The sequence below is a fragment of the Cervus canadensis genome, chromosome 11, assembly GCF_019320065.1.
Source record: "Cervus canadensis isolate Bull #8, Minnesota chromosome 11, ASM1932006v1, whole genome shotgun sequence".
Classification (NCBI taxonomy): domain Eukaryota; kingdom Metazoa; phylum Chordata; class Mammalia; order Artiodactyla; family Cervidae; genus Cervus; species Cervus canadensis.
Genome location: NC_057396.1, coordinates 35,098,969 through 35,113,925, shown reverse-complemented (window position 1 = coordinate 35,113,925; position 14,957 = coordinate 35,098,969). Strand labels below are relative to the sequence as shown.

The window sequence follows — 14,957 nt, the reverse complement described above, 5'->3', positions numbered from 1 at the left end:
TTTTTTTTTTCTCTTTGTCAGTTAAAAGTGAACAGTGAGAATTAAATACTTATCTTTACATATACACAAGGTATGCTGTGAAAGCATATTTGCTTACAAACATATAAAAATACTTGTTAACTAGTTTGATAAGAAAATAATGTATAAAAGTATATAGCAAAACATTAATCATCTCTGACCCTGGAAAGATCAATTCCATATTTTATATTACAAAACAAAAACAGTTTTAGTTTTTTGAATCCCTTATCCAGAAATACGTGAAAAGGAAGACAGACAGAAATTATTTATTTTTACTCTCAACATGGCTGTGAAAAAGAGTTAAATTAAAATACCAAGAACAGTGAAATGCCTAAGTCCAGAATGAGTCCAAATATTTGGCCATACAGAATATTATCTTTAAGAGTAGGAGTAACAGCAAAGGCTTTACACGCAGTTTTTAACCTATAAATACAATAGGCATTTTGGTATTTTGGCCACTGGAAAACAAAGGCTATAGCATCAGGAAAGGTCTGAGATGTCTCACGTTTGTGGATTCAATTCAGTGTATTTAAGGTTAACTAAAGTTGACATCAAAATTTTTAGAGATAGGCAAAAATTCACATTTTAAAAAACTCCCTATGTTTCTATTTAGAGTAACAGTAGGCAATATGATTCCAGAAGTTAAAAGTTATTTCACAACCGATGACTTCAGCTTGGCAAACAGCTTAGATTCCAAAACTGATTCATCCCTATTAAAAGTAAGCTTTAAAAAAAAAAAAGAATGTATCTGTGTATATAGATATACATTTTAAAGGAATCAGATAATCTTTGAAGCAGCCTTAGTGTTTCCATTAAATCTGTCTTGAAATGACCATTGGATTAGCTTCATGGAAAGGATTAGCCAGCTTCTTGGTCTAAGGCTACCACGGTGATCATTTATCTAAGGCTAGAAAGGTACCAACGTGATGTAAACTGTAAGGAGAGGAGGAGAAGATGAGGGCTTTCCTGGCAGTTGGTAGCTAAAATTCAAGGGATTCTTAGAAAATGACACAATGGCAGCCTTTCTTGTCTTTTTCTTTCCGTGTTGGTTCTGGTGAAGGAGGACATTCCTGCTCTTGAAATTTCCTGTAAGACAGAAAAATCTACAGATAATTGTCTTTTTGGTAATATATTGCTACAAATGCAGGTTACTGTTGGACCAATCTGGTTTTCGTGCATATGCATGTCAGTGTTAAGTTTCAACGAAGGAATCAAAGCCAATCGCTGGGGGCAGGGATATACAAATGCATAAGCAAACCTGTCTGAGTTTCATTTATGGGCAAGTCTTCAATTAGGTGAGATGCTGAACTCAACAACCTCTAAGTTCCCTTCCCAGTTTGAAATTCCATGACTCCAAGTATCCTTAGGAAGGAGTATCAATAGAGTATCTGCCCTTATGAGGTAAGCCATTCCCATCTCGGTTCTGCCACTTTGTAGCTACAAGTCTGTATTAGAGAAGCTAGTTTCCTCTCTGAGCTGTGTTATAATAGGAGGGATAATAAAACCCTACCTATCACAGTTTGCTATGAGGACTGAAGATTTTTGTTTATGTTCAAATGTCTAACAGTCTCTGGCACAAAAAAAGTCTCCTTTACCCCCTCTTCACTCCTGACTGACTGATAAATACGGATCAATTCTGAGAACCAAAACCAAGGACAAGATATCTCAAAAAAGCAATAAAAAAATTTTTAAAGCACTGGTTCATATGGTAAAATACGCATAAAATTTATCATCTTAACCACTCTTAAATGTACAGGGCAGCGGCTTCACATTTATTCACAACGTCGTACACCACTCTTCACTTCTCAAATCTTTTCCAACTTGAGAAACTGAAACTCTACATGCCTTAAAAAAATAACAGAATTTGGGTTTTAACAAACTACTAAAAAAATAAAAAGATAATCTTCACTTCTTTTCCACCCCACAGAGAATGCCTTGAAAGGGGCTAAAAAAAAAAAAAAGAAAAGAAAGTAAAATAGAAGCCCATAGCTCAGATGTCAATTCACCTTAGATGTACAACTAACAGGAACTAGGTTCATATACTTGTCAAACTAACTAGCAAAGAAACCAGCAGATCTAAGAAAAGAGGGTGAAGTAGGGGCCAAACCAGCAAACTAACCAAATCCCGCCCATTAAAGCAACTCACTCACTCTCACACACACAAACTCCAGCCTATCTCACTCATCACCTCAAGCTTCCTGGAACCCATTAACACTTTCTGAATCACAGGGGCCCCCCAGGCCAGCTAACAGAAAGCCTCTGTGAAGTGTGGATATCATACTTCGTGTCCTGCAGGACTGCTGAATCCTTAAGGCCTGGTTTCCTCGTAGCCAGCGGGGAATGGATGAGAAGCAAAGCTAAGAGCACACACAGGCTCTGGAATCAGAGACGCAGATTTAAGCCCCAGCTCTGCCATTTTAATATGCTCCAATCATTTAACCACTCTGTACCTGTTTTCTCATCTCAGAGCGGCGGCATTGTTGGGCTGTGGTGGGGGTTAACTGCAGTAATACACGCTCAGCACTCAGCACGGGATCTAACAAAGGTCACCATTCAAGCGTGAGCTGCTGTCCTCACCACCTTCATACCACCTCTGCCTTTGGAAGCTGCATTGGTTCTTTTCAAAATCTATGTGTACTCTGCTTCAACATAATAAAATTAGGCTTTTTGGAAGCAACTAGAATATGTACATAATTAAAGTTTTTAACATATTATGTCAAAAATGATTCCAAGAATCACTCCTACAATTTCCTCCTTCTTACTAAAACTATTTAACGGTGATTTTTTTCCCCAGTTAATTATTTTAAAAAGCACAGCATGACTACGTATCAAATTCAATAAATTAAAACAAACATCTGGTATGTGTTCTGCTTACCTTATAACCCGGACAAGTTCATGGAAAGCTTGATCTACATTCATCCTAATCTTTGCTGATGCCTCCATGTATGTTACCTTAAGTTGCCGTGCTAATTGCTGTCCTTCTTCCTGTGTTACCTGAAATTCCAAGAGTTGTGTTTGAGGTACAGTAGTAACAATTAGATCTGCTCTATCTACTGCTTGGCCACCGACTGCACTGTTAATCCAGCCAGAGACCAAGTTTGTCTGTCATAAGATGAACCAAGAGACTTAACAGCTTAACACATACTGCTGAAGCCCAGCTCTGCTGAAAAACACAGAACATGACAGAGGCAAGATGTTAGCCTAGTGATTACTCAAAAGTATTCAATACAACAGTGATAAATACTGGCAAGTATACAAAGTGGTATGAGAGTCTATAACCCTTCTGGGCAGGTCAGGGAAAGCCTCCCTGAAGAAGTGATATTCAGGTTAGGAACTAAACAAAGACTATGGAGTTGGGTCAAAGTGAAGAAGTATCCCTCTTATATGCAGAATCCAAAAAGAAATGATACAAATGAACTTATTTACAGAACAGAAACACACTCACAGACTTAAGAGAACAAACTCATTATGGTTGCAGGCACTGGGGAGAGGATAAGGGAAAGGGATTGTTAGGGACCTGGGGATGGACATACACACAGTGCTATATTTAGAATGGATAACCAACAAAGTCCTACTATACAGCACATGGAACTCTGCTCAATGTTATGTGGCAGCTGGGTGGGAGGGGAATTTGGGGAGAATGGATACATGTACATGTATGGCTGAGTCCCCTCACTGTCCACCTGAGACTATCACAGCATGGTTAACCAGCTACTCCCAGCACAAAATAAAAAGTTAAAACAAAGTAGCCCTGACAAAGGAAACAGCGGGTGTGAGGGTGCTCCAAGTTCCAGGAACTGAAGAAGCCTAGAATGGCTGGAATACAGCAAGTCAAGAGAAAGAATAGCAAGAGGTGAGCCTGGAGAGCAGGGCAAGCATCAAGAAGCCACGGATCTCCTTCCCATCTGCATTCCCCAGTACTTGGTACACAGAAGACTCCCAATAAATACGTGGGGGAAAAAAAACAATGAATAGGACCATGCAACCTCATAATGACTTCCTTACATGAGGCAATGAAGGAAGGTAAGCATGGAAGGGTGGATTTTCTGATGACATATAAATGCCAGATCAGAATAAGAAAATGCTAACTGAATATAAGTAAATGTCCTATATGTGTTTTAAACGTAGAGGGCTAAAATATGATTATTATTGTTGATATTTTACAGTTATATTTATATGGTGGGGCTGAAAATATATATTTCAAAAAAAAAAGGCTCACTGCTGCCATTACCACAAAAAAAATAAATAAATAAAGGTTAGAAAATAAAAGATGAGCAAAAAGGAAAAAACAGAAAATTTAGGAACCTGTCATCCATACAGAACCACCTTCTTCTCATCTTTTTTCAATGATATAGATTTTTCTCTGAAAAAACAGAATCATAATTTTTGTACCTTTATCTTAGACCCTGGAGTTATGCTAAATCCACTTATCTAGGTGTTTTTTGTTTTTATTTTTGTAAATGCTACAGACTCTTTTTATATAAGCAATCATGCCATTTTTTAATAAAGACAGTTTTTTGTTACTTTCTTTCTAATGTGGATGCATTTTCATTCTTTTTCTGACCCTTCCATATTGCCTGGAACCTCGAAGACAACAGTGGAAGGGGATACTTTTGATTTGTTTCTGATCTTAGGGACAAAGCATTTAGTCTTTCAGCATTAAATAAGCTGTATTGTTTTCACAATTCCATTTTATCATCTTGGTTGGCTAATGAACTAGGTATGTATTATGTTATTTTTATAATTGCTTTAGTTTATAATATACATGTTTCACTTCTAATTCAAATGGAATGTCAATCCATGTATAGTTTAAGACTATTAACAGTATGTTTCTTTCTCCTGATAATTTTTATTATTACCAACTACACTATTTTTGTTTTAAACATCCCATTATGTTTTAAGGAGATTTAAGCAACAATAATAAAAGTAATTTATATTTACCCACATAAATGGGTAAAGGTGTTCTTCATTTCTTTGTATAGATCTAGATTTCCATTTGGTATAGTTTTCCTCTTTTTGCATTTTTTTTTTAACATAAGTCTGCTGGTAATAAATTCTTTCTATTTTTGTATATCTGGGAGAAGTCTTTACTTCACCTCTGCTTTTGAAATACATTTTTAGATATTAACTTCTCGGTGAGTTTGCCACTCTGGTTGATTACAATATGAATTATTCCTGGCCCTATTTCAGCTCAAAGTATTGTTCCACCTATTCCTTTCATATAGCTTGTTCTCCTAATTTAATATTACATTCACAAAATTCAGCACCTTCAGTGAAATATCATTAGACTATTACATTAGCATGTATACATCTAACAATTACTTTATAACAGATTATACCCTGTTGTGTTTCAAAAGAGTGGCAGGCAGGTTCTACACAGCACTGGTATAGTAAGTTTAACAGTTTTAAATTTTACTCTACCTCTCCTTCACAACAGTACATGTACCATAAGGCCTATGGTTTGAAATATAAATCAATCAAATTAAGCAAGCAATTAACAATGAGTAAGGAAGCCAAGTATGAAAAGAAAGCTTTGAAGAGCCACCAATTTAGAAAGGAAAATTCATTTTTAAGAAAAGCTGACATGAAATTCCTTCCTACAAATAGAGCCTCATGTCAAAAATTCTGTTCCTTCTTCCTGGGATGTCTTCCCTACCCTCCCAACTCTATACTAATTCATTTCATACTAATAATTCAAGACTTGAGCAATCAAAAACTTTCTTACTGTTGTTTTTTTTACAGTATCCCAGAATGCCCATCACATTCTTTAATGACTAGCAAAAAAAACCAACACACTACAATTTTTTGTTTTGTCTTCTCATTCTCCCACCATTATGCCATTTTCAGCCAAGCTGTTAGGTCTAGTTGCCTTTGTACACCCAGAGCCTAGAAGAGCACATAGCAGTTACTTAATAAATATACATTAAGGAAATAGAGTATGACCAAATACTTATGTCTCTCTTCTTTTACTTTGAAGGTAAAAATAGATAGTTGAGACATGTCAATCTCAATGAATTACTTACTTTACTAATATAAGGTAATTTGATTGTGGGAGGGAAATATACATCCTTAAGAATATTACTCCTCAACTAATAAAAATAAATGAAAAAAAAAAAAAAAAAGAATATTACTCTTTCTGCTCAATTACTCCTCAGAAAGCTACCTTGCCCTCTCCCACCTACAAGATATAATTCAGCTGGAGGGAAACAGCAAATGACCCATTTTTATACAATTAAGAAAAATTAAGGCATTAATAGTATAGATGATTTAAAAAAAAAAAATGCCACTGCTAAGACTGTTTATGTGCTTCACTTGTTTGTTTGTTAGCACGGTCTCACACCAGTCTTCCAGGAACCGAGGTCAGCAAAGTTCACACACACGTTTCTGCTCAAGACATCTCTAACCACATATAGTGCTGCTTATGAGCTTACTGAGCATACTTTTAGTTAAGAAGTAAAAACAGCATCACCACCACAAAAGCAAAAAAATATGACAAAAAGAACACCACATGGAACAAAGCCAAAACACTGTGAAGCCAAAAATCAACAAAAACTGAAAGACACATAAACAAGGATTTCCTGGAGGTTCCCCAATCAGGGAATTTTATAAAGATACCAAATCTTAAGCTTTGTTTTGGTAGATCTGAGTGCTGCCCAGAAATGTTTCATTTTAAACAGCCAAGGTGAATCTGATGCAAGAAATTCAGGTTTACATTTGGAAACCTCCAATGAGACTCAGTTCAAAGGCACAAATGAATCTTCATGGAAATCCACAATAATACAAGTTTATCTAACACTTATGTATTTTTAAATAGAGAAGAGCAAAATGGGAATGATGAGAGCAATTTTATCAAACAAATGGGGTTTAATAGGAATAGACTACAACATCTGCAATACTCACTCAAGGTTGTATTGAGTTAACAATACAACCTAAGTTTACAGAAGCAAAATTTGTTTTTCAAAAATATCTATTATGTAGTCATTTTAATACCACATCTTGATTCACTGATGCCTTGATTCATTCCTTCAGCAACTTTGTTCTATGTGCTAAGGATAAAATATGAACAAAACAAAGCGGTCAAAACTGAGAAGCCCTCATGGTGCTTACAAACCTTTTAGATGCAGACAAGGCACCAAGAGGTAAAGCCAGAAGGACCCTCGCTCTCCTGTTGTGGGGAGGAGCCTGTTTTCCCTGGGAGGGTGCAGGGGCACGTTGTGGTCAAGGTACAGACAGACAGGAGGAGAAGGGATGAGCACACTGACGTAATACATTGTTACGTGCCTTTCTCAAATTATTGATGACAAGCACTTAACAAGAAGGAGAGGAGAAACTAAGCCAGGAGAGGTAAAAGGGGGAAAATCAAAAACACACAAAAAAACAGAGAGAGACAAAAACTGCTGATTTCTAGACCAGGCTGAGTCAAGGACAAGGAACCTGAAATCAGAGCTCCCATGAAGTTCACAGTCCAAGCCCACACACAGCTGCTGTATTAAATTTCAGAATTAATATGCTGTCATATTTAATAAGGTTTACATTTTAGCAAGGGTAAGCAAATCATTTACCTATATTTTCTTACTACATCTCTGACAGGATAAACAAAATGATCAGTCTCTCTAAAGGCTCAGGTATGTGGTAAAACTGCCATTCAAATTCTTCAGATCTCTTTTTATGTCAGTGACCTTGTTTTTTTCTGTCATCAGTGCCTAGAAAGTGTTCTATAAAAGCTGGATGAATAGGGGATGCAAGAAGCAAGTCCAGAGACATACAGAAGCCAAAAGGAAGCAGCAAAGCCTCTTCCGGCTGATCTCCCCTCCCTGATGGGTTCAGAATCTCAGGAGCAGTAGTAGGGATACCCAGGGCTGACCCACATATAAAGAACACAGGGAACTGGCATTTGCTCTGTAAGAAAAACAGGACAGAAACTAGAGCAAGTCCAAAGGATCATGCCTAAGACAAAGGCAGGAATTAACAAGCTGACCAGCAGCTGACGGCAATCAGACTGGTGAGTGATTATGAGTCTAAAGAGACAGCCAACAAGTCAGCATTTCCAAACAAGGGGAAGTTTTTATGGGGTGCCTGTGGCCTGTCCGGGTTCAGCTGGTAGAGCAAATAAGGATGCCAAGGTACATAGAATATCACCTTTAATTCTGAAGAGGGTTTTCAAAGGTAAAAACCTTTAATATAGTATTTCAACTACTATGAGTAAGGCCCTCAAGGCTAGGAGGGGAAAGGTATGTTTGTACACCCAGGGCCTAAGAGAGAGTCTGCCTCAGCCCTAAGATACCTAACACAGACAAGGAGGTATCAACAAAGGGAGGAGGGAGGAGGTGCAGGAATACTGCTCCACAGCTAAGTAAACGGAGTGTTTCAAAAAGGAGAATGTGAGTATCTGTGTCCAATGTTACTGACATCTGCGTTAAGCGGTGACCTTGACCGAGTGCTACATGCCTGCAGTCAGTGCCAGAAAGGAAAAGAAGCAGAGAAGGAGTGTATAGATAACACTTCTAAGGAGTTTTGCTTACTCGGAGGAGCAGCAAAAAACTTCTTGAAGAGGGATGTGAGATTAGCACTTGCTATGGTTGCTGCTGCTGCTGCTAAGTAACTTCAGTCGTGTCTGACTCTGTGTGACCCCATAGATGGCAGCCCACCAGGCTCCTCTGTCCAGAGGATCCTCTAGGCAAGAATACTGGAGTGGGTTGCCATTTTGCTATGGTTACTTTTTGTTTTAAAGATGAGAGCACTGCAGCATGTCTCAGGCTGATGGAAATGATCATGCAGGAGAGAACTGGAACACCTGGATAGAACTGCTGGGGCGATGCCCAGGAGAAGGAACGGATGGGCTCCAGTGCCTACCAGAGAGGTTGGTCAGAGAGGTGAAGTTTATCCACACAAGTGGGGAGAAGCAAAACTGATGGGGCACACGTGCACTTAGGTTAGTGCATGTGCAGGTGGGAACATGTAGAGGTTTCTAGGGAAATAGGAAAATATCCCTCATCATCAATCTGCTAAAAATGAGGAAGGGGAAGTGTTATAAACTTAAGAATGAGAAAGTATTAACTATCCAAACAAGTGAGAAATGAATGGACTAGGGAAACGTAGAGGATTTCCAGTCAGCACTAAAGGCTCTCACATAAGAGTACTGACGATGACTTTTAAGTGAGTTAGCTAACACCCCAAGTGTGGATGTGAAGGATCCTAGAAAAGAGAAGACAAAGCATGGGAGGAATAAGATGTCTCTTTGTGCCTATCCTTCAGAGAGGTGACCTATAGGAATGAGCAGAAAATTAAGCAGTTTTCAGCCATTTGGTTTTCACCCTTGGATACATATATACATTTGAACCTTTCAGTGTTTACATAGTAACTAATGTCTATGCATCTCTTTTAAAGCCCAGAAATAAAGAACTTACTTCAAGTTCATTGCCTATCTTTGAGGTGATGAAAATATTCAACTTATTCCCAATATTGCTTCCCTTATCACTGTGTTGTTATTTTACTCTGAGACTCTATTACTTTTATTAAAAAAAAGAAAAACACTTAAGATTAAAAATTTACAAATCTATGGTATAGAACAAAGCCAAAGTACCACGATATGTTAATATCTGTAGACAGATGGAAACCACACTCCAAATACTGGCAATCTTCACTACATAAATGGCTTAAAAATAATTCATACTAATTCCCTGCCCCCAAGCTAACGATGGCAAGACTTATTCTGGTGGACACACTCTCCCCTTCTCTGTTCTCCCTAATCTTGCCAAACGTATAGAAGACTCCCACCTCAGCCCAGGCCTGCCAACTTATTCCTTTACTGGAGTTGCCACCATGAAAAACCTTGAGAAAAACCAGGGCAGGAAATCTATCTATCCAGCATTAGATATAGCAAGAACGCCCTGCTCCCTGCAGAGCTACTTTGCCATTAGTTCTCAGATCCAAGAACATCTACAAATGTTTCCAGTACTAGAAAGGGCTGAGAAAGGCAGTAAAAAAGTCCTACTGAGCAATATTTAATCAATATAATTAGATTGAGAAATGCTGAAGAAAATGGTCACCTCAAGATAAAATATAAATTTTTTAAAAAAGATGGACTGTCTACTCCAGGTTTTGGGATGTGATCAATGCCATATTCTAAATTACTTTCAACAGCTTATACTGGTTTGAAATGAAGATAGAATGTTTTCACCTTAACTTTATAATAAATCAGATCTGAAAGAGAAGTAGCGGTAAAATTTATTTTACATCAGGTAAACATTTCTAAACTTAGCTTTAGAACAGTATCATCCTCTCAAGTTCACGTCTAAAACTTGGTATACCTTCAACAAAACTTTACAAATAGAGCACATGAATCAAAGATTATGTATTAAATAATGGTTAATTACAAAATGGAAGTCTGTCCTCAATGCTGTTTGTCAATCCATTTTTCCTGATGTTTGCACTTTCAAACAAAATCTGTCAACAAAAGATTATGTTAACACCAAGATTATATAAAAAAAGGGAACTTAAATACCAGCAAAAGTTAAGAAAGTATTTAAACAACTGTATTCCAGATGAGGGGTAAAGACTAAAGACCTAAATAATGCAGCACCTCCATTAACTTACATCTGATCTTGCCTCCCTTTCCCACAGAAAGATGAGTGGCCAATATATGCCAAAAATTTTAAAAAATCAAATGTGAAATAATTGGGTAAAGAACAAGTGAGTATAAATAAGCTTGCAACTAAATACTAAAAATATTATTTTCCTGCAGGTTATTGGGCAATTAGAGCTGCCCATGTGATTAACAGGACCTAGGAAAAATTCAAATACTGTCATTTAAATTAAAATCATTCTCTAAATGAGGTAATTCAGCATTAACACTGAATTAGGTTACCCGGGTGACCCAGATGGTAAAGAATACACCTGCAATTCAGGAGACCTGGGTTTGATCCCTGGGTTGGGAAGATCCCCTGGAGGAGGGGATGGCAACCCACTCCAGTATTCTTGCTTGCGGAATCCCCATGGACAGAGGAGCTTGGTGGACTACAGTCCACAGGGTCACAGAGAGTCGGACACGACTGAGTGACTAAGCACAGCACAGGGGTAATTTTAAGAGCATCTGACTAAATGACAGCTGTAGGTCTTACGTTAGAAATTGTAACATGTGAATGGAGCTGGTATAAAATACCTGCAGGTTTACAGTCCATTGAAGTTGTGTAATATGTAAAAATTTAATATCCCCAAGTCTACTTCCTTTTAACTTGTCACCTGTTACAGTACTCCTATCAAATCCAATGTGCCACACTCAGCATGGTGTTTTTGATCACGGCACTTTCTCATTAAATATAGCTGTTCACTCACATAATTACAAATAACTGGTTTCCCAAGAGCAAAACCCTCTCACCTGTCTCTGATGATCCAGATCTGCTTTATTACCAATTAAAATCATTGGAAACTCATCACGATCCTTTACTCTGAGAATCTGTCTTTGAAACTTATAGATTTCTTCAAAACTAAAAACAAAAAAAATTCATTAATTTGGTCAAGTATCAGAATTCAGACTCCCCTGCCCCATTTAGTTCTTTCTTACTTTTCCTTTTCCTACACAAACAAGAATGCAAATTTAATGAACAGTGATCTAGACATGAACAGGAGAGATCTACAGTTAAATACTGATACAAACCTGCCTCTATCTGTGACTGAAAAGACCAAAAGGAAACCCTCGCCAGTTCTCATATACTGTTCTCTCATAGCTCCAAATTCCTCTTGTCCCGCTGTATCCAGAACTAAAGAAAAAACAAGAAATGTAATGATGTTCATGTGTTCATCTCACAAAAATGGCTCCCTCACATGCGCAGGCCCAGTTAATGTGAATCCTTTGGAAAACATCACACTTGGTATAATTTTTTAAACACCATTCCCCTTTTAGTACTTTATTTTCAATGCTAAAGATAAATGTATTCTAAAGGCAGACAGTCGCAGAGTTATCTTCATCAGTGCAGGTTGATTTCGTAGTTAGAATACATTAGCATAGCAATGACAAGGTTAAAAATATCAAATCCATATAGGCAGACAGTCAGATAACCTCTGAAGTCACTTGGATGTTAACCTCCTCTATGAAAAGAAATGAAAAAGATACCTGTAAATTTAAGAAGGAAATGCTGGTGCACCCCACCCCCCACCCCCCCAAATACCATACTGAATGTACAGGTGCTGAGGTATTCATTGATCTCTGTGAATAAAAGAATCATACAAGTTAAAAGAACAGACCTTTCTCTTGTGGAGGAGTGAAATGCTTAGCCAAGCACAAAACACTATTTGCTAAGGCCTCTGTGCTATAAACTCTAAGCAAGTTAGCAAATATTGAAGCTTTTCTATATTTACTTCACCCATTTTAGCCTTCATCAAAATGCAGGAAGAGCCAAAACCTCATTTTTTTCCCCCAAATGTCCCAATAAACACAGTTTTAACAAGTTACAGTGACATGACTATTTTACCTGCTCTCAATCCAGTTATTGTTTTATATTACATTTAAATTGCCTAACATGTAGATTCATCAATTAAAACTAATGAAAAAGATGAACTTATATTCAAGATCATCTAACATTTCAACTGTAGTTATTTAACCTAGCAAAACTTCAAAGCTTACTTTAAAAAAAAGGATATGTGAACCATCAAATAAAGGAAGATTACTTACTATCTAGCCGGGCCGCCCGGTCATCTATCACGCACTGTTTTGTGTAGGAATCCTCGATGGTTGGATCATAATCCGTTACAAAATAAGACTGTGAGAAAAATAACACAATTTTAAATTTTATGCTTACTTGCCCAAGTACCAACATAACTTTACCCAGAACTCATCAAAATATTTTCACTGTATTAAAGTGTATCCTACTGTGTCAATTCCCTATTAAATGAAATCTATTCACAGCAGCTTCCAAGTGGAGAAAGGGTACTAAACATCTCTGAATTTTCACATCTGAAACATGTAAGAAGATTGTAACAGTGCTACTGCAGTTTTTTCATTTTTCATAATTAACTTATATACACCTAAAACTCTAGATCTCAAGTTCCAAAAAAACTAGAAACACACCTTTAGCTGTAATTCAGGTCTATCTCCAACCCAAAGGCAGGCATCAGTCCTTAGAACAAACTGTAAGTTTTGGAATGAAAGAGACAACACCAGGTCTGCCTGATTCAATGCCTGATTGTCTCTTCACTTTTCTCACACCTTGTCTTAGTTCCCTTGCAGTTGCCTTGTGTATTACCCTAAAGGACGTGATTTCAGGATTTTCATTTAATCTGCATGAATCTCAAACTTATTCTTTCACGGATATTTTTGTTAGTTTTCCAACTATTTCCTCTTCTGTTAGCAAAGCCACCCAACTATCACCTTATGAAGTCATCACCAGAAGGAGGGCAGTTAAGACAGCAGAGGAAGCAAATCACTTAATGTTTGATATTTTAAAAGATTTTAAAAAGAAACCAGAAACATGCATCTGAAAGACAACTGATTTTCCTCTTTATCCAGAAGGGTACTACCTAGGACACTGATGTCAGTTCTGAGTGTCTCCCTTATTCTCCCTCTTGACTGACCTCCTCAAAGCCCATTTTGCCACTAACTCATCACAAAATCTGAGGGATGACTTGGAGGAAGGCAGCTTAATGTGAGAAATGAGTGCTGAAGGTGTTCGGTCATTCTTCAGGCAAGGGCACCTGGAAACTGGACCTGCTGGCTCCAGGGACACACCGTTCTGAAGAGACAAGCCCAGCATGGTGAGCTGTGCACACACCAAAAAGCTACGTGAAAGCAAGTGCTCTGAACAGGGCAGCAGAGAAACTCCTCCGGTGGGGGAAGAGGGGGCGGCGGCAGGGGCTAACCTGCTTGCTACCCTGACTTCACATATTTAATTTTGAATGATACTTCCTATTTTTTATTTGTATTTTTGGAGTAACTTTAGTTACACAGAATTTAGCCGTAATTCTATTTCCCTTTTGGTGGCTTCATTTAAATGATCAAATTGCCAACATCAGTTGGATCATCAAAAAAGCAAGGGAGTTCCAGAAAAACAACTCTTCTGCTTTATTGACTACACCAAAGCCTTTGTGTGGATCACAACAAACTGTGGGAAATTCTTAATTTAACATGGGAATACCAGATCACCTGACCTGCCTCCTGAGAAATCTGTATGCAGGTCAAGAAGCAACAGTTAGAACTGGATATGGAACAACAGGCTGGTTCCAAATCAGGAAAGGAGTGTGTCAAGGCTGTATATTGTCACCCTGCTCATTTTAACTTATATGCAGAGTACATCATGCAAAATGCTGAGCTGGATGAAGCACAAGCTGGAATCAAGATTGCCAAGAGAAATATCAATAACCTCACATATGCAGATGACACCACTCTTATGGCAGAAAGCAAAGAACTAAACAGTCTCTTGATGAAAGTGAAAGAGGAAAATGAAAAGGTTGGCTTAAAATTCAACATTCAGAACACTAAGATCATGGCATCTGGTCCCATCACTTCATGGCAAATAGATGGGGAAACAATAGCAACAGTGAGAGACTTTGTTTTCTTGGATTCCAAAATCACTGCAGATGGTGACTGCAGCCATGAAATTAAAAGACGCTTACTCCTTGGAAGAAAAGCTATGACCAACCTAAACAGCATATTAAAAAGCAGAGACATTACTTTACCAACAAAGGTCCGTCTAGTCAAAGCTATGGTTTTTCCAGTAGTCATGGATGGATGTGAGAGTTGGACTACAAAGAAAGTTGAGCACTAAAGAATTGATGCTTTTGAACTGTGCTGTTGGAGAAGACTCTTGAGAGTCCCTTGGACTGCAAGGAGAGCAAACCAGTCAATCCTAAAGAAAATCAATCCTGAATATTCATTGGAAGGACTGATGCTCAAGCTGAAACTCCAATATTCTGGCCACCTGATGCAAGAACTGACTCATCTGAAA

At 37.8% G+C, this 14,957-nt stretch overlaps 1 protein-coding gene across 1 annotated transcript in view; it reads right to left on the bottom strand.

Annotated features, from left to right (window-relative positions):
* Positions 1-268: 268 nt before the first annotated feature.
* Positions 269-14,957, bottom strand: part of RRAS2 (RAS related 2) — an 80,519-nt gene continuing 65,830 nt past the window's right edge. Inside the window, exons 2-6 of the mRNA XM_043481370.1 lie at positions 12,689-12,776; positions 11,675-11,777; positions 11,396-11,504; positions 2,894-3,012; positions 269-1,104 (exon numbers count right to left, since the gene is read on the bottom strand). Of these exons, the coding sequence (XP_043337305.1) occupies positions 1,017-1,104; positions 2,894-3,012; positions 11,396-11,504; positions 11,675-11,777; positions 12,689-12,776 (507 nt within the window). The 3' untranslated portion in view covers positions 269-1,016. The remainder of the gene's footprint in view (positions 1,105-2,893; positions 3,013-11,395; positions 11,505-11,674; positions 11,778-12,688; positions 12,777-14,957) is intronic.